At 32.4% G+C, this 20,561-nt stretch overlaps 1 protein-coding gene across 1 annotated transcript; it reads left to right on the top strand.

Moving 5' to 3' along the window:
- Nucleotides 1-2,580: 2,580 nt before the first annotated feature.
- Nucleotides 2,581-18,244, top strand: LOC140046629 (uncharacterized). Its single transcript, XM_072091323.1, has 15 exons — nucleotides 2,581-2,687; nucleotides 3,982-4,168; nucleotides 4,774-4,823; nucleotides 5,059-5,533; nucleotides 5,828-5,889; nucleotides 6,026-6,281; nucleotides 6,578-9,909; nucleotides 10,421-10,604; nucleotides 10,979-11,052; nucleotides 12,683-12,883; nucleotides 13,347-13,542; nucleotides 13,772-13,848; nucleotides 14,087-15,391; nucleotides 15,757-15,968; nucleotides 16,356-18,244. Exons 1-15 carry the CDS (start codon nucleotides 2,670-2,672, stop codon nucleotides 16,423-16,425), a joined length of 6,699 nt encoding a protein of 2,232 aa, XP_071947424.1. The 5' UTR covers nucleotides 2,581-2,669; the 3' UTR covers nucleotides 16,426-18,244.
- Nucleotides 18,245-20,561: the final 2,317 nt, after the last annotated feature.

Here is a 20,561-nt window from a genome sequence, read left to right as displayed (position 1 = left end):
ACTAAGTAGGTTTATTTACACAACTCAGTCAGAAACAGGCTTTTTTTATTCAATTCAACTACATGCATCCATATGGCTGGTAAAAAATGAAATATATTTAATGTATATTACATCATTATTTGCGTAACCACATACAAATATGTTCTGAATTTTGTTTCCTAACCGCATCGAGGACCTTGACTTAATTTATAAAACATTACAACGAATATTCTATTTTCAGTAGAGAAACCACAAACAGAAACAATTTAAGTCGTCACATCATAACTTATGTTACAAAATGATCCGACTTCTTCTCATTGTTTTACATGTAAAACTTCATAAATCATGATTATTTAATGTGTCTTGGTAAAGTGGTGAATATACTGTAGTAAAATTATTTGAAATAATTTCCCTTTTATACAATTGACGATTCCAATTTTTTTTTGGACAAGGAAAGGAGGTGTACAATTTCACCCTTGGCGAACTCTCGGTTGTGTTCCATTCATTACCGCTTTCATCGTGTTTTGAGCATTTCATTTAGAAACACATTTAAAGTGAACATTTTTTTAAGATGGCTGATGTAGAACTTGAAACGGGGACCAAATCATCATCCCGTGAAGTAGTTACAAGTAATTCGGTGGAGAGAGAACGATTTAGAAAGAGAGCTTTAGCTATACAACGTGAAATTCGTGCTTATGCCACGTCGATGAAAGTTATGCAACGAACTTTTATCAACAAACGTTCGCCTTGTATCAACTTTGAAGACGAAGAAACAAAACAATTTGTATACATAAACCGACTGGAAAACGCTAAATTTCGAAAAACAACCAATCGAAAATCGAAGATTTTTACATCGGCACTACTACCGTCTGCTAGCGCCACGTTGCTCCCTGCGGGTGGAATGAAAACCGGACCAAGGACATCACTGGATCCCAAGGGATGTTCTCGTAATTTGAGTTCAAAACTCGATAGCAAAACTGTTCCAGAACTTCCCAAAAACATTATTTCGAAGCAAAACATACAGTTATCTCCTCATCACAGGAAGCAATTTCGCAAAGGTTTACTAAAAAACAAATCTGATCACAAATCATTTTGTGAACCAGTTGTTATAAACCCTCCTTCGATAACAATGAACAGAGGAGAACTCAACGTCCACAAGACTCGGTTAGATTCCAGAGCTTTATTAAGAGCCCATATTGAACAGGAACATCCACTAATAGGAAAACACGGACGGTCTTCTTCCAATACCAGACATGATAATTTATTAGGACTACAGATGGAATTAAACGACTCGGAATTGTTTTTCTATAATAATGAACTTGAAAAACCGCAAATCGTGGTCGAAGAAGAGGAAAACATGAAAGAAACGCAGCGAAAAATTAAAGATTTTTTGGACAGAACGTGTGCGGAGTCGGTATGTTCTGATACAGAAACACCGAACTTTTGGAATTCTGACGAAAAGAAACGGAAAGTAAGCCGCGTGTACTCGTTAAACACGCCGTATCGGTCAAAAGCGTGTTCAACAAGAAGCAGTGTTCTAGGAATTCACCAGGAACCAACATCAACAGACAAGAAAAAACTAGGGATGCAACTTCCACCAATGATTCTACCTCCAATTCATAATAGTTATATCTACAAACCAAAAGCAAGGGTGTGGTCAATGGCAAAGTCCACTGCTGGAGGAAGTAATGGTCAATCCATCGCCGGCAATACTCTGAGTGATGAAGACTGGGAAGATCTTAAGAAGTGTAGATACTTAAGAATCGTAGAAGAAGTTAGTAAAGAGAATGACGCCACTGACGATGTGTTTGAGTCCAAAACGACAGGAGAACCAGACAGTTCTACAGCTACAGTATAAAATAATCCCAAAATTAAGTTGTCAGATTCAAACGGAATAATATTAAATAAGATGGTTGAAATAAAACAATAAAGACAATTATTGTAAATGAACCGATAAGACCTAATAAATATATATATAAAGATACGTCAATAAAATTACGTCATTTAATTCAATACGAGGTGAGGATACCTGAAATTAACGTCAATTCATGAGAGACAAAATAAAGAGAATTTACAGATATTATTGATGAGCATATAAGTCTGCATAATCATCGTAAGTACTAGATAAAATTGAAAATATCTGAGCTTTGTAAAACTGAATAAAAATGTTCGAATAAACATTGACTCTTCCAAAAACGCGGGTCTACATAGAAGGCCCCGTGATGTGTTTTTTTTCCTGGGTTTCTTTTCATAATGCCTTGTAGTAGTGTTATATCGGTTACTTACTATAACAATTATATTATCTATATACAGTATTTTTTAATATTGTACTTTAATTTGGATTTTTTAACTGCATCATGTAATTGGATGCTTTTATATCTAAAATAAATTAAAGACACTAGCGGCGTTTCATCGTTTATAAATCATGACGTCATTTCCTAATATAATCACTTATAACCTTTATGATTGGTTCAGAATTCATGATTATTCATTTGGATCCAGTAGCCAATCATAGAGCTTGGACGCTTAGTTTTTTTTTATTTGGGAATTTCCAGATTATCAAGTAGCGACGAAATTTTATTGACAAGGCCTGCATATAATCTTGTTATCATTTTGATAGAATATTATCATAAAAGAGCTAATTTGTGTCCTACTCAACTCATATCGAAGGTGGTTGTTTGGTTGTAGCAATGGCTACTCCAGAAAAAGTAAGTAAAATATCTTCTTTGTTTATAATTGGGCCTAATAAAAATGGTACAGTTATTTATATAATAGTGCTAGAGAGTGCTACAGTGAGCTCTAGCACTAGTAGCAGGCTGCCTGGGCCAGGAGCTCATCATGGTACTATAAAGGCTAACTACTAGTACTACTACATTAAAAAATATCTATCTATAAAAAGGACAACAACGGCTATATCTGTTAAGACAACTTAGGAAATTTAATGTTATAATAATATATTCATTCTTTTATAATGTTCTACCAGTCGACCATACTTAGTGCTCTTTTTGTAGAATTATCTGAGAGCCTTTGTTTATATGAAAAAGATAAGGAATTATTAAATAAAATTACCAGAAGGGTTATTGGAGATGATGTATTCGTCCTTAATTTCAACTATGATGCAGGTGTTCTCTCCTTAGTAAAACGTATACTCTCCAAAACAGACCACCCCCTCCATAAGGAATACACTTTTCTTCCATCTAATATTCGTATCTGTCTACCTCAAAACCGTACTAAATACTATAATAAGTCATTTGTCCCACAATCTATTGTCATCTATAACAAATTTGTCCAACGCTAACTCATGGAGAGAACACCTGGATCGTAGACTTTTTGATATTTTATGTGATTTTATATAGATTTGTATTTTATATGTATATTTTTTATTATCTCTGCAGTGTATATAAGAAATTCTGATGTATTTTTTTATATTTGACCAAATAAAGAATAATAAAATAATAGTAGTACTGTTGTTAGCCTTTAAATATCTGAATATGAAGATATTAGCATTCTAAAGTCACATTATTAGGAGGAGTAGTAGACAGAGTAGTAGTTTCAGTCCCAGGCAAGAAGAATTCCATATTATTTCATACTGTATTATAATTTTCAGGTTTATATTTGTTCTTTATTTGTTTAATAATGCAGTACATAATTCTTGGTAATGATTTTAAAAAAATACGGATTCTAAAAATAGAATCAAGTTATGGTGACAGTGTACTGTGTGAACAGCAGCTAAATAACTGGCCATTGGCTTGATAAATATATTTGGTGTGAACAAAATACAAAAAGAAATATATATGTTTAGTACTACTGTATTTATATATTTTCTTTATTCTTTATTGTTGTTTTCTTTGATTGTTCAGTTACTGAACAATATTTGCATCTTTAAAAATGAAACAAAATCTCTAAAATTGTCCAAGCAGTTTTTAATAACGGTCAAATAGTGGTTCTGCCACAAGATGTATAAATGTCACTAATTCTGTTAAGTTTTATTACAAAATTTAGAATCAGGTGCGACGTGTACCTGTTGAAGCTGGATTGATTGTTACAGGCTTTGATGTAAAGGATGATGATAAGGCAACCATCGAAAACCTTCTGCAAATCTTTCCATCAAAATATCATTTACAATGGCTCATGTATCCAGTTGGAACCAAGCGAGATATAGCTATAGTGCAGTTTACCAATGCAAAAGGTAATACAGTCAACTCTCCCTTTACCGGACTATCTGAAAACCAGAAACTCTCCCAATACCAGACTTTCCAAAAGGTCCCGAATTCCTTTTTACCTTTAAAAAACAAATTCCGAATACCAGACTTTCACTCATTCATTCATCAGTGGAAAATGAGTTCTGGAAAACCAGACATATTGGCAGCCCAAAGGTGTCTGGTATTGGGAGAGTTGACTGTAGTATATTATTAGATGTTCCTGTCTACAGTAACTCCTTAGTTCAGCTAAATCAATTGTAATACTGTAGTAGCAATTTACTCATCTAAAAATGCTATATTAGAAATCTAAACAAATTGAATCTACAAATGGGTTAATGTACTCCAAAAGTTAGTTATTCATTGTTCTTTCTGCTTATGTTCATAATGTATGTTCACCAACTATGCCCCATGTATAGATATATTGTTATTTAATTCAACCCACTAGGGACAATTATTACTGTCTATATAAACACACTGAGTATCTGAAATCATGGAATTTGAGCCTAATTATCTTATCATAAATAATACTTTGAAATTTGTGATTTAATTGTCTGCTTTATTTACTTTTTATTATTCCTTATTTGTTCCATAGATATGAAAGAGATGAGCAGGGAAACAAGACTAAAGTTTGAAAAACTTGAGGTACATTTTGTTATTTTTTCATAGTATTATTTGGTTACCTGGTATATTAATTTTTAAAATCAAATTCAAATAGTATTCTTAAAAGCTACTGTTAAAATTGAAAAAATAAAATTAAATGAACCAATCCTAAATTGACTTGGCTATTACTAATAACCGGGAGTCCAAAACATGAAATGCCTATCATAATAAAGGTGAGATTAAGCTTACTCGAAATAACTTGGGTTTTTATTTTCAGATAATAAAGACATGCTCTGTGTACTTCACTAAAATTGATCCAGTTGTGGCTAATGTGTTGTCTCATTTGCCAAGCATTCAATGTGAAGATAATGTTAAATACTTTGAAGATGAGAATTGCTTTGTATTTAAATCAAAAGAAAGTATTGAGAAGGTTAAAAAGAATATCACTACAGACCTACAAAGATGGCTTACAGATCTGAAAAGCAGCAAAGTGCGCCCACCGAGTTCAGCAGCTAGTGACAGCGACGGTGGTAGTGAAAGCAGCTTTGTAGTTCTTGAAAAAGAAGAAGAATCCAGTAGCACCTTAAATCAGACAGAGAGAGATGTTATCGCTTGCAGTGTTGTTGTCACTGTAAAAGAAAACAAAGAATGCAACATAAACGATGAAATGTCAAAGTGTTTGAAATTGTTTGGAAGTTCAACTACCAGTGTCACGAAAGAAGGAGGTATTGTTGTATTTGATGATGAATCAGGTGAATAAATGATTTTAATTGAATCAACTTATAAATCATAATGTACTGTTTCAGAAAATCCTAAGAAACTAAACTTGTTTTCTATGTGCATATCAGCTTGCTTATCAGCCATATTTCACCACTTTAACATACACTGTAATACCATGGAGCTATAATTATGCTCCATGGTAATACAATAATACAGCATCAAAATGGTAGCCAACAACAACCATCCTGCTGTTATTATTGTAGGTGCTGATAATGTATCATATTTGTTTTCTGCCTTATTAAAAAATGCACTTGCTTTATTTACAGATGTCAAAAAGTTTATAAAAAGGAAAAAAAGTGATCAACTCATTGAATGCAGTAAATTACAGGTAAATATGCACATTTTTTACATTATATATTTATAACCAATGTAGTAATGGTATGGTATCTTTTCTTAGCTCAAACCTATTTGTTTTATATGATTCCTATCTGGTCATAAGGACATAATTTTATATTTATTTTTAGATTCCACTGGTTGATAGAGGGGAGTATGTCAAATTTAAAGAACTTTTTCCTGACATCACAAAACACTTTCAACAAAAGTGGAACAAACATATTGTGACCCTGGCAGAAAACAAATTCATTATTTGTTGTAAATTTGAAGAAATTCTTGATGATGTCTCTGAAGAATTTAAAAGGCAGTTGAAAGGAAAGTACAAATCTATTAAACCTTCACAACAGGTAATAGAAAGTAAGCCCACAACCTCACAAGAAGATTCAGGTGAGTTAGTTCACAAAAAGCCTATATAATTACATACAATAGTGTAAACAAAAACAACCTTAATATCATAACCATTATGCTAAAACACTTTACTGTATAGTATGATATTGTAGGCTATATAATGTTAACTTGTGTTCCTACAGATATGCAATTGATACCAATCTTGCAACAGTTTGGACTAAGATAAAAATTACATTTATTCATATTTCTTTTGCCATAGATGTGTTCATCAAAATGTAAAGTTTAATGATATGTGTACAGAAAAATAGTACTGTAACTGATTGTTCATATTACAGACCCTCTTGTGAAGGTAGAGCATGGTAAAGAAACCTCTGCTACTTTAGGAGACCAGCAAGAAAATGCAAACAAAAAGTCATCACCAAAAGTGAATGAGGAAAAAGATAAGAAAGACACACCCACTGAACCAGAGAAAAATGAAAGAATCTCAAAAGATCAAATTGATAATGGAGGTCACACATATAAAAAGGAGGAAAATGGTAAGAAAGACACATCCACTGAACCAGAGAAGAAAGGAAGAATCTCAAAAGATCAAATTGATAATGGAGGTCACACACATCAAGAGATGGAGAAAAATGGTAAGAAGGACACACCCACTGAACCAGAGAAGAAAGAAAGAATCTCAAAAGATCAAATTGATAATGGAGGTCACACACATCAAGGGAAGGAGGGAAATGATAAGAAAGACACACCCACTGGACCAGAGAAGAAAGAAAGAATCTCAAAAGATCAAATTGATAATAGAGGTCACACACATCAAGGGAAGGAGGGAAATGATAAGAAAGACACACCCACTGAACCAGAGTCAAACAATGTAACAAGTGATCAAGCCAATAAAAGGAAAATCAGTGGAAGTAAAAATGACAAAGAGAGCGAGTGTGGGACTAACAAAATGGATGTCAAAGATGATCAAAGGGTTAAGAAGATCAAGACTGATGATGATGAGGATGAAGATCTATATGGGAAAGATGACAATAGTAGCGATACAGATGGCACAAATGGACAAAACCACAAGACTGTAGATGAGAAGGAGGATGATGAGGATCTATACAAAGTAGGTGACAATAGTAGCCATAGAGATGGCACAAATGGACAAAACCACAAGACTGTAGATAAGAAGGATGATGAGGATCTATACGAAGTAGGTGACAATAGTAGCCATACAGATGGCACAAATGGACAAAACCACAAGACTGTAGATAAGAAGGATGATGAGGATCTATACGAAGTAGGTGACAATAGTAGCCATAGAGATGGCACAAATGGACAAAACCACAAGACTGTAGATAAGAAGGATGATGAGGATCTATACGAAGTAGGTGACAATAGTAGCCATACAGATGGCACAAATGGACAAAACCACAAGACTGTAGATAAGAAGGATGATGAGGATCTGTACGAAGTAGGTGACAATAGTAGCCATACAGATGGCACAAATGGACAAAACCACAAGACTGTAGATAAGAAGGATGATGAGGATCTATACAAAGTAGGTGACAATAGTAGCCATAGAGATGGCACAAATGGACAAAACCACAAGACTGTAGATAAGAAGGATGATGAGGATCTATACGAAGTAGGTGACAATAGTAGCCATACAGATGGCACAAATGGACAAAACCACAAGACTGTAGATAAGAAGGATGATGAGGATCTATACAAAGTAGGTGACAATAGTAGCCATACAGATGGCACAAATGGACAAAACCACAAGAGCGTAGATCCTGTAATAGATGAAAAATCCCATGGTACTCAAAATGGTAAAAATGAGGCACAAAAAAGAGGAAAGGTAACAGCTGATGAACATGTCACTCAGAGCAAAGGCGCTAAAGCAACATCAGAAAAAGGAAATACACATCAGAGTATTCCTGGTAGTATAAGTGGTGTTGACAATGAAGAGGTTGGAAATATGCAGGCTACATGTCAAGAGAGTAAAGAAAGAACCTCAATAGATCAAATTGATAATGCAGGCCACACACATCAAGGGAAGGAGGAAAATTTGCAAGATGCTGAAGATGGTAAGGAAAATGCAGTAAGTTCTACTGAGTTCAAGCAAATCATTTTAAAAGGGAAGGGGATGGAGGGGGAGGAAAGGAACGGACAAATAGATAATGCATGTGAATCAAAACCTGGAGGGAAGCTGCATAAAAATGGTGATGCAAGTTCACAAAACCAACAAAAAAAAGTTAAAAAACAAGATGTAGATAGATCAGGTACTCACAATGAGGGGGACAACGATGGACATAGGCCTACAGATAATGCAGGTCAACCAAATCAAGGAAAAGTTAATGGAAAGAAACAGGGTAATTTACCAAGTCATAAAATCCAAAACCCAAATATTGATGAATCAAATGCTAATTATTCTAAAGAAAAAAGTAAGGCCAACGCAGATACCAAGAATCAGAAAGGTGATCAAAGAAAACCTGATGAGAAACGGCAAAAGAACATTGATGAAAGCCAACAAAAAACAGCTAAAGTTGCTTCAAAGAAAACGGTAGATAGATCAGGTTATCTTACAGTGCACAATGAAATATATCAATTCCTAATTAAATTCAAAGAAAAAGAACTTAAAGAAATTGAAAAAAAATATAAGATCAACATCTTATGGCTTGAGGATAAATTTGAACAGAATCTTGGTGTTGTATCTAAAAGAGGTGGAGATGAAGAAAATAGATCTTTAGGTGAAGCTAAATTCATTGATCTTTACCAAAAAGTACATAATAGTGTACAATGTCAGAAAGTTTCTGTGGAAAATAAAGCCCAACAAGACATAAAAAATGCCTTGAGAAATACAAGAAAAGAAAAGAGAAACATTTTACTTCTACACGACGATGATGATAGTAATGTAGTGTTTGTTGGAGAGGAAAATGATGTAAAACAAGCAAAGAAAATATTTAAACAAGCATTAGGAATTCCTGCTGAAGAGAGACATCTTAAAATTGTCAGTGATCAAGCAGGATTATCAGAAAGTTCATCTGATCCACTGCTTTCAGAAATTACAGTTGGAAGAGGGATCAAAATTATTATAAAACAAGATGACATTACCTTAGAAGATGCTGAAGTCCTTGTTAATGCAGCAAATGGCGAACTTAAACATAACGGTGGTGTTGCAAAAGCAATTGCAGTGAAAGCTGGTAACGAAATTAACAAGGAAGGGCAGGAAAAGTTAAGAAGTCTTAAAGATCACCAGTTAGAAGTAGGAGAAATGTTGCATACTCGTGGATACAATCTCAAAGCAAAATATGTCATACATGCTGTTGGACCAACATATAAAATGAAACAAGCATTTCAGGCTCTCCTAGAGATGACATTTTTTAATTGCCTTGAGTATGCAGATTCAAATCTTGAAGCCTCATCCATTTCTATACCCCTTATTAGCTCTGGAAATTTTGGAGGAAAAAAGCAACAATGTGCTAAGGCATTGGCAGTTTCTATTAAGGAGTTTGTAAAAGTGGACAAGGCAAGATGTTTAAAGGAAATAAGGCTTGTTAATATTGATTCTGAAGCTACCCAGGAAATAATGGGTCAAATAAATGCAGTAATTTGGTCAAAACCTCCAACAAGTAGTGAAGTTGCTCGAAACAGTACTGAAAAAAAAATCAAGACACATGTAAGTGTAATGGGTGCATTATTTTGTCATCAAACTGTTCTTGAAAATATTAAATTGTTGGAATTGAATAAAAATGTGTTTATAACCCCAGACATGAGAGAACTAATAGTTGTAAGACTTGCAAATTGAAAGTTATTGGGTGTGGGTAAATTACAAACAATTCTATTAACCATAAATCATTTTGTGCATCTGGTAAAACAATGCTCTCAAAAACATGAAATTATTTAATGTTTATGTTATTTAAGTAGATTTTTCATTTATTCTTTAATTTTATTTCTTTATAAAGCACTAATTTACATAGCACTGTACTCTTGCAAAATTGTACAAACAACATCAAAAGGAAAACAAGATAATAAATAAATAAATACCCAAAAAAACAAAAATACATCCAGGTCCTCCACAAACGTTACCAGGCTATTATTATAATAAATACCGAAATATTGAGCTATTATTGAATAATAGAATGGTTTTTTTTGTATCTTATATGGTATGTTTATATTTTTTTTTAAAGCAGAATGCTAGAATAAGCTTAAAAAACGCTGTAGTGGTGGAGGGGTTTAGAGAATATGAATCACCTGGAGAGACGAAATACCAGTTAGCAATGATACTTCACAAACCTAATAATGGAGGTGGTGAAATAGAGCATGTTAAAACAATGCAAAATAAAGCAATTGTGATATTTAGTGAGCAAAAAGGTAATTTTTTAATTTTTAAAGAACATCATGAACAAATATTTTTCCTGCACAGATCTATTATTATTTATCTAAGACATGTATAAAATGGTTTGTGAGACAGGGACACATCCCTATACAATTTCTATACAGTACTGTTTGTAAGATCTAGATTATTGTATCTACCTGCCATATTATTGCTTGTGTCTGTGGCTCATTATTGATTTATTCATTTGATTTGATTTATTTAATTTTGGCACAATAGAAATTACAATTTTTAGTATTAGACATCATCGGCCTCACATGTACATTATACACGTACATGAAAAGTTGAGACCTAATAATAAGGCAAATATAATACTATATATATATATCATTCTTTTTTTCCCTACATCCAGTTGCAAGATCTTTGATTGGTAATGGAACAAGCTGGCCTGGAAGTAAGGTCAATCTGCAAATAAGGTCAATTGAAGTAAGTGTCTCTTCACAAAGACTAGAAATTAAAATGAAAATTGCAATTTTAAATTTCTTTAAAATAGTAATACTAATATTGTGCGAGTCAATTGAATAGACCAGTTGTAAACCGAAAAAAAAAATAATTTATCTGAAAAAATGTAATTTAAAGCAAAAAATACTTAAATTGTCTGTCGGACAATGGTGTTTGGTTAGTTACGTTTGTCTTTTTATATTATTTTACAGAAGTGAATAACTTTATTAAAACTTCAAAATGGGCCATTTAAAGTCTGATTTTATTAATCTTTAATCCCCAATTGAAAGGTTAACCTGATCTCTCATAGATCTCTTCACCCCGTACTCATTAATAATCAGTAGAATAGAACTTATCACAAATTATCAATACCTCAATACACATATAATCCATGGGCTTAACTGCATGTGTTTCCATGTTACTTATCTCATATTATTCACAACACATAACTGTTGGAGCTCATATAAAATTCAAAGTACTGCCCAGATACTCTCTAACTAAGATAAGAATGATAACATAACTTAATTAAGCAACTAAAAAATCAAAACCAAACCTGCAATGCCCTCGTACAAGTAACCAAACAATCAAGAGCCAATTTCACTCTGGTACACAGTTGTCTTTGTTCTTATCAATTCTTGAATTACATCCAGTAACATGCTCATAAAATAGTAAAGAATTAAATTCATCTGTCTCTGCCAGACACGTCTTGTCTCTTTCTCAAGGCAGGGTCTCAACTCACTCGCTTGTTAATTACAATGACGCTAGTCAAAATAAACGTCAGTGGAAGTGAAACATACTGGGCATAAACGATAAAATAAAAACATCCCTCCCTCAGTAAAGTAGATCTCAATAATCAAATAAATTCAGCTTCTGACATCCACACACATTATTGCACAAAAAAGTTTTAAAAGTGGTTACAATTTGGAAGTTAAGAGTTAAAATACGATAAAATGCATAAACGCTTGTAGTTTAAAAAGTTTCATTTACATATTCTTAATTAAAATACAGTATTTTATCGATGGTGATGTGAGTTAATAATATGGATGGCATTTGCAACAAAGGCATATCTTGTTCTGTTTGTCTTAGTTATTGGGACTTGTATTCTACCATTGTGTTTGATTGTAATGTGTTTAATTATATTAGGATCTTTATAATCTAGATAAAATAATCAAAATATCATGTTGAGTTAAAATATGAAGTGATCAAAATATAAAACTAGTTTATTAACAAGGCCAACAGCCAGTAAGTCGCGTGCTACAATGCATAGCGATACCGGACCGACAGACCGACCAACCGACATAGTGAACTATAGAGTCGCGTCCACGCGACTAAAAATGCGAGCCAATTCTATTTTTAAGTACTATTCATTCATTTATTTATTCATGGTCTAATTTTACTGTCTAACACAGTAAAATATGTACATGATTTGAAATTATTTTTGTTTGTTCACATAAAAATATAAATATGAATTAAAAAGGTTAACATTTTGTAAAATACAAATAAAACACATCATTTAAAATACATAGTTTAGAATACAAAATACAAGCAAGATTTGTATAATATAATTTAACTTTGATTTTAAAATACTGTACCTCGTTTTCAATTTATAATTCAGGTGGGTCATCAAAAAGAAGCGGTTATGTTGGATGGTAGTCAAGTACTTCCTATTATTCCCAAAGTACTGGACAAATTACCGATACAATATTATGAATTGGGTGATATGAAGTTACTATATTTGGACAATCAAAACACTACCAAAAAAGTGGAAACTTATGTTAATGCTGAACTAGAGAAATGGCTGAATAATCAACTCAAGGTGAGACAGATTAAATAATTTCTCTCCTTTATAACATTATTAACGATCTTGTCTCCTCGAAAAAAATAATTTCTAAAATGTTTTTCTTTTAATTTGCCATTTTAATGTCACTTGTTATCAGATCTGCTTGTTATTCACTTTGACCAAAAATTGGATCGAAAAAATTGTAATTCAACGCAAAAAAAAAGTCAAATTTACTGGAAGTTAATGGGTTTTTGGTTGAATTTAACCATTCATTTTGTCTTTTGTGAAAACATTATTCTTTTAAATTTGTTTAGACAGTGATTAACTTTATTCAAACTAAAAAATGGCCTATTCAAAATCTTTATTTATTATTTTTATTAGTTTTTAATGTTTTTGGGGAACAATACATCTTTATATAAAATAAATATTATTATTGATTGAATTATGTATTAAATTTATTGACTTTGTTTTAGCAAAAATGTTATGTTTGTATCTGCAGGATGAAGAGGAGTCTAGTCTGTCTCAATGTGTAATTGTAACAAATTTTGAAAAGTTTAAATCTCATGAGACTACTGGTGACAAAATAGAGTTAACCCTGCAGGTAAAAAACCGGGGAGGCGGAGATGTTCTAAAGATTATATACCCATTTGGGAAATGTGAAGAAAGAGCATTGGCTGTTTTTTATCAACCAGCAGGTAAGTTATTATCTTCTCAAAGTATTAAGTTTCATCAATTTCATTTTCACCGAAACTAAAAATTAACCGATAATTAACCGATAAAGTTCCTGCGGAAACAGGGTTTAACTGATTTCTGATTTATTTTTTTTGTACAATCATAATAGTACTGTTGTTTTATATGTTGAGTATTGTCGTTTTAATTTTTATTAATTGTAATATAATATATTTCATATTATTGCTATCTTAGTTGCCAGCTCTCTGATAGAGGCCACAAAGATATCAAATAAAAAGACAGGACACATTTTAAAGATATCTCCTTTCAAGGTGAGTATTGATTTATCCATTCGTGTTTGCTATTTTGTGGTTTCTCAGGGAATCCACCAAATAAAAAATAAATAAAAAATAAATAAATAAATATCACTGCTGTAGTGATGGTTCCTTGTATTACTGTAGTTATTTCATAGCGGTTTTCATTTGACCTACATTTTCCTTGTGCTAAATATTTGTTTATTATTTACAATTTAAATTTTGCTCAAATATACATATAATCTGTACATTTTAGGTAGGACACTCAGAGAAGGCATCCATTTTTGAGCTTGGTGAAGTTGCACATTTGCTAGACCCAACCCTGAAGACCAACATCTTCAAGACTCTTAAAGTTAATGGAGAGTATCTACGTGATGGAAAACTTGTGTTATACAACAAAGCAGATGTAGACAAAGTAATGGAGTATGTAACTGATCAGCTTGAACAGTCATTAGCAAGTTACCTTGGTACAGCTACAAGTGCATCTTCCAGTAGGTCTAGAGGTGATGACGGAGTAATTCTCTCTGATGTGAAGTTTGCATTACCAGGTGGAATCGCAGTGACTGTAAGACAAGGTGATATTACAGAAGAAAATGTTGATGTGATAGTTAATGCAGCTAATGGTCAACTTCAGCATGGAAGTGGTGTTGCAAGAGCTATCGCTGATAAAGCTGGCAGACAACTTCATGAAGAAGGCCAAAAAAAATTAAAAAGAAGAAAACGTTATTTATATGTTTCAGAGGTATTACACACTGCTGGATACAATTTGAAAGCAAGATATGTTATACATGCTGTGGGACCACGTAGAAATGAATATAAAAATGAAGATGAATTTGTTGATTGTCTTGAAAAGACATTTCTGAATTGCCTAAAATATGCATTTGACCTTGAGATTACGTCCATAGCAATTCCTTTGATAAGTTCAGGAATTTTTGGTGGAAACAAGGCTAAGTGTGCACAGTCATTACTCAATTCCATTTTACTCTTTGTGAAGAATGGTAAACATCGTGCAAGCACCATCAACAAAATTCATCTTGTAAATATTGATGTTGAAGCAACTTCTGAAATCCAAGATGTGTTCAAAAAGTGGCAGCAATCTGGCAAGAAAACTGAAGTGGAGGAATGTCCGATTTGCTTGGATGTACTGACTGAACCAGTCAAGAAGCTCCAATGTGGACACAGGTTCTGTAGTAATTGCATAGATGACGAATTAAAACATAGAAAAGTGTGTCCAATGTGTAGAGGTAATGTGAAAGTATTGAAAGGAAACAAAACTCCAGCAAAAAAGGATGAAGTGGAAGAATGTCCAATTTGCTTTGATGTATTGACTGAAACAGTCAAGAAGCAGCTCCAGTGTGGACACAAGTTCTGTAGAAATTGCATAGACATAGCATTACAACATAGGAATGCATGTCCAATCTGTGGAATCATTTTGGGAGTACTGAAAGGAAACCAGCCACCAGGACGAATGACAGTAAATTATTCACCAATGAAACTACCTGGTTATCCAAGATGTGGAAGCATTGTAATTGTTTACAACATTCCTAATGGAATACAAACGGTATTTATTTTAAACTATTACAATCCAATATGCATTTCTTTAATGCTAGATTGATAGAATTATACTTACTTACTAATCAAACTTATAATTTTTTTTTTTTTTTAATACAATAATAATATTGTAAATAGAGGATTTAACAAAAAAAAAAATAATGTTAAAAAGTAAATACTTTGTATTAATGTTTAGTAATTCAGAAAATGAATGCCAATGTTGAAGGTTAAAATTATGATATCAATGACGGAACAACAGAAAAAAATGAAAAAAGGTAGAAAATGTTTAGAAATTATGTAATGAAACACTGAATGAATAAATGTGGTGGTAAACCATAAAATAAAAAACTTATAATTTTCTGAAAATTTTTCTAGAGAGAGCATCCAAATCCAGGGCGATATTATCAAGGAACAGGCCGCACTGCTTACCTCCCAGACAACCAGGAAGGAAGGCATGTTGCAGGTCTTTTACAAAAGGCATTTGATGCTAGACTTATATTTACAATTGGCACATCTATAACGTCAGGTACTCAAAATGCTGTTATCTGGAATGACATTCATCATAAAACCTCCATGTCTGGTGAACCGTAAGTACAGTACTTGATCATTCTCAATTGAAGATCATCTTGTCTGTATTACATTTAATATTTTATTAAACATATTATTATTATTATTGTAGTTACAAAAGCTTTTGTCTTTATTCATGACACTACAAATGTCAAATGCTCTGCCATCAATTGGTCAACCTCAAACCTCAGGTCAAATTACAAAAAAAAAAAAACCAAAACATTGTCACTGCATACAGGTAACCTTCCTATACTTAGAGTACCATCATTCTATATCATCATCATTTCTTTGTAATTCTATGAATTTAACTGTATGAATTATATGTAATAATATGTATTATTTTCTACAAGTTCGTGCTTTTCCATTACATACCTTTTGTTTCTCATTGTTTTTTTAATTAAATATAGGTATGGTTATCCAGATCCAACTTATTTGAGTCGAGTAACAGCGGAGTTAGCAGCCAAAGGAATTAAGTAACCTACCGACTAACAAGACCAACATGTTTAACAAGTGTGGGGTTTTGATTTGACATGAATTATACCTTGAACAAGATCAGGAAATTACTTTTTTTTCTATCAAAGTTACACAGAAAATGAATTTTATTAATACTATTTAAGTTTAATCGCAAAAAAAACAAGGATCAACATTTTTCTTGGAAATTGTTTCATGATTATATCAAACTTCAATCCTCTTGTTTGTCATTAAATTTGTATTGCAAAGTTATACAGTAAGCACCTTTTGGTTTATACTTATGCTATTATGCTTTTTAAAATAATCTTTATAAAGTCAATTAGATTTATGAAATTCAGATTAGCAATTTATGTTAGTTACACAGTATTTAGATAGATAAGTAAGTTTTACTATGTAGTATTATATATAGGCACAGTCTTAAATTCAAAAACCTTCACATCACACAAAAATCTAGCTATAGTGGAAGTTATGCATAGCCTGAATAACAATTATTTTCAATTTATTGAGCAATAATTTTATTCAAGAGACTAATTTAAAGTAAAGTAAGTAAATTTGAAATGTTAATAAAATATACAAATATTTTTTTTTCATAGTAATAATAATAATAATAAATAACATTTATAAAGCGCAAGAGACAAAGGTTTCAAAGCGCTGTGTTTCCAAGATCTGTGCAAGTAGTAGCGTGCGATTATGCTTCTCTGAAGAGATGAGTTTTGAGTTTAGTTTTAAATGTGATAACAGATTTTGATGAGCGTATTTCGAGGGGTAGAGTGTTCCAGAGTTTTGGGGCTGCGACAGCGAAAGCACGATCACCGTAAAACCGAGTTCTGGAACGGGGTCCAGGTTTAAGAAGAAGTCTGCTGGATGAACAAAGCGAAGAGTTGGTTGACGGAGTAATGATGTCACATATGTAGGCTGGAGCACATCCGTTGATGGCCTTATATGTCATCAACAGGATTTTAAAACGAATGCGCTGATCTACAGGCAACCAGTGTAAGTCACGTAAAACGGGAGAAATATGTTCATGTCGTTTAGTGCCAGTGATAAGTCTTGCGGCGGAATTTTGGATTCGTTGAAGAGGAGACAGATAAGAAGTTGGTAGGCCGTACAGAAGCGAGTTATGGTTAAAAATACCATAGTAATGGCTAAAAACTGTACATTGATTTGTATCTGATAAGAATTTGCATGAAATCACCTTTTAGAAAAGTTATATAAAAAAGCTATTTACTATATACGGCTGAGAGATGTTTAATTTTATCTTTTCAATTAGAAAAAAACAAGTTAAAAAATGTATACATGCATTTTGTTTAGAATAGTTTTGTGTGCAGTGGCAAATGACATACAAATGAAATATCTGTTGTGGAAAGAATTGCGCAGAATTTGTGGTTAAAATCAATAAAAATAAGGTGACTTGAGTGCTGGTACTGGTTGCCTGTATTTTATGATAATATACAAGTTCTTGTATAACACCAAATTCCAATGAATGAATCATTATTCAATTGACCAAAAATTGGATTAAAAAAATTTACCTGAAAAAAACTGTAATTTAAAGCCAAAAAAATTAAATTGGCTGCCAGCCAATGGGTTTTTGGTTGAATTTAACCATTTATTTTGTCATTTTATAAGTGAAAACACTGTTTTTTTTCCTTTTTTAAAACTACAAAATAACCTATTCAAAGTCTAATTTAATTAACCTTCATTTTTCATCGTTTTGTTGGAGACAATACGGCTCACTCAATCCAACACATTATTAAAAGAATTTACTTGTAGTACCCAGAAAACATATATCACAATGTATTCAATATGTAAGTGTTTTTAACTGTATGTATGTGCTTTGGTTTTTAGTTTAGTTTATCTTTTCCAAGATCACATGTTAGTGAATATAAATGAAAAATTCCTTGAAATGTCTAAAATTGATTAAATCATGAACTAAATAAATATTTGTTGAAGGTACTTTTTATATAATTAACATAAATGGCAAATTACAAGAAGTAAAATTTGTAGCTCAAAATGAATTATAACATATACTGTACATTGCTCATCAGAATGTAACTAAGATTACATCATAAATACACCTTATTATGAAAACAATGAATGTTTATAAGTTGAAAGGGCAGAATATTTCATGAGTTTGAATCTTCTAGTTAACTCGATTCCACATCGTTAAATAAAACAGTCAATCCTTATTTTTGATGCGGAGTACGTACATCGCACATTACATGTTGGTTTTTCAACAACAAATTCAAGTTCTCAAATTCCGATGGATGATCATGCAATGGGAATATTAATTATATATTATCGTGCCTAAAGGATACAAGCAATATGACACAGACAGGTCTCAAACTATGCCCCTCACATATTTGTAGTTTGACACACCTGATTGTATTCTTGCAATTCGATTGGTCAATTTGGGAATCACGTGTCATTTGGAATTCGCCCTATATATCTCATTAAAAGTGTATCATGGTGATAATGAACGGTACTAATGCACGTTCAGCTTTCTGTAAACATTTTTTCATGCGACGTTGTTGACTGATCGCATTCGGAATTCAACTTGCATATGTGCGTGCTATCTATAACTGTTCTACTCCACATCTCAAGTTGGAACACTTCCTTTTTTAATGGCCTAGCTTCCCAGTCTAGCATTCGTCAATGATTTACGATGGATAACTTGAAATAAAAGTAGATATGTTATAAAATAAAACAAATAATTAACGTTTTGTTTTCGTTGAATGGAGAGAATTTTTCATTCGTTGAATAATTGACGCTCTATTTAACTCGGCTCCACCTTGTTAAAGTAGAGCAGTCAATTTTTCAACTCATGAAATATTCTCACCATTCAACTCATAAAAATTAATTATTTATATACGATTAGTTGGGCTATACCATGCTCTAAAGTAGCTAAGTACTTTAGCTACTCATAAATCCCATTTAATTTATTTAGTTAATACTATAACATTAACGTAGTTATAAAGTAAAAATTGATAACCTGAGAATTCTTTAAAAACATAAACCATTATACAGTAATTTTAAAATGAACCTATAAATGTTTACGTCCAGGGTTCAACAGATCTACAAACACTTTTGGTTGGATGTTTTATGTATGTTTATCTATGTTGAAAACACTAGTGGCGTTTCATACAGTATAAACCATGATGTCATAGTCCTATAACCAATTATACATTGTGATTGGTTCAGAATTGATGATTATTCATTAGCAATGTTCAGTAGCCAATCATAGCTTGGTATTTGGGAATTTCCAGATTTCCAAGTACTGTTTACGATGAAATCGGTCGCGTCTGAAATCGGTCGCGATAAAATCAACTTCCGGTATTTTGTATGGCGCGCCGCTAGAGCTATAATCCTTTTGATGATATCGGTCGCGTTTGAAATCGGTCGCGTTTGAAATCGGTCGCGCTATTTTGTATGGATCGAGCGGGATGCATGCTAGAACGGGATATACATTTTTCGTTTATATAGATTTAATTGATATTTTTTAGGAACTAGATTATTTATGTGGATATTTTTTACTTGGTTAATAAATATTTATTATCAATCATTAAATTAATTTTTTTTTTGTATTTCACAGGTCTCGGAGAAGGACTGTGTCTTTTCAAAATGGCCATTTCTAAACACGTTTAAATATTATATTAGGCATAATGTTATGCATATAATAATTTACCTCTATTAATATGTACTGTAATTAATATATTATATAGAGAATATACGTCTGTCGTGTCTTTTATTACGCAAACAATTACGTAAAAGAGAACAATTTATTTAAAAACAAGAATTTTTACAATATAGCCCGTAAAGCCAGCGTATCCATTTTTATACTTGTGCATACTGTGGCAGATTATATCATATCCAATTAACAACATACTATTCGATCACCTTATTTTTATTTCTATTTTCTAAGTGTATAATGATTTATTGTTGAGGCAAATCACGTGTATGTTTTTATTTCTAATGTTTAAAATAGTTTTTAGTAAAATGATCATTATATGCGGATGGTTAACAGGCGAGTTACTGAAATAAACCCCCGAATAAGCCATATTGGAGATGCGCCTTCTATGATCGTGCAGCTGTTTCCTCTAACAATACGTTATTTTGCTGACGGGGATTCCCCTTTTTAAAAAACA

This window comes from Antedon mediterranea, chromosome 4, assembly GCF_964355755.1.
Source record: "Antedon mediterranea chromosome 4, ecAntMedi1.1, whole genome shotgun sequence".
NCBI classification, from domain to species: domain Eukaryota; kingdom Metazoa; phylum Echinodermata; class Crinoidea; order Comatulida; family Antedonidae; genus Antedon; species Antedon mediterranea.
Note: the sequence above shows the minus strand (reverse complement) of the source record. Positions and strands in the feature narration are given on the sequence as shown.

Excerpts from the sequence above, each read along its gene's own strand:
- LOC140046629 (XM_072091323.1), top strand. Across the intron at positions 4,824-5,058 it reads TAAAGTTTGAAAAACTTGAG|ATAATAAAGACATGCTCTGT; the intron begins GTACATTTTGTT and ends TTTTATTTTCAG. Across the intron at positions 9,910-10,420 it reads AAAAAAAAATCAAGACACAT|CAGAATGCTAGAATAAGCTT; the intron begins GTAAGTGTAATG and ends TTTTTTTTAAAG.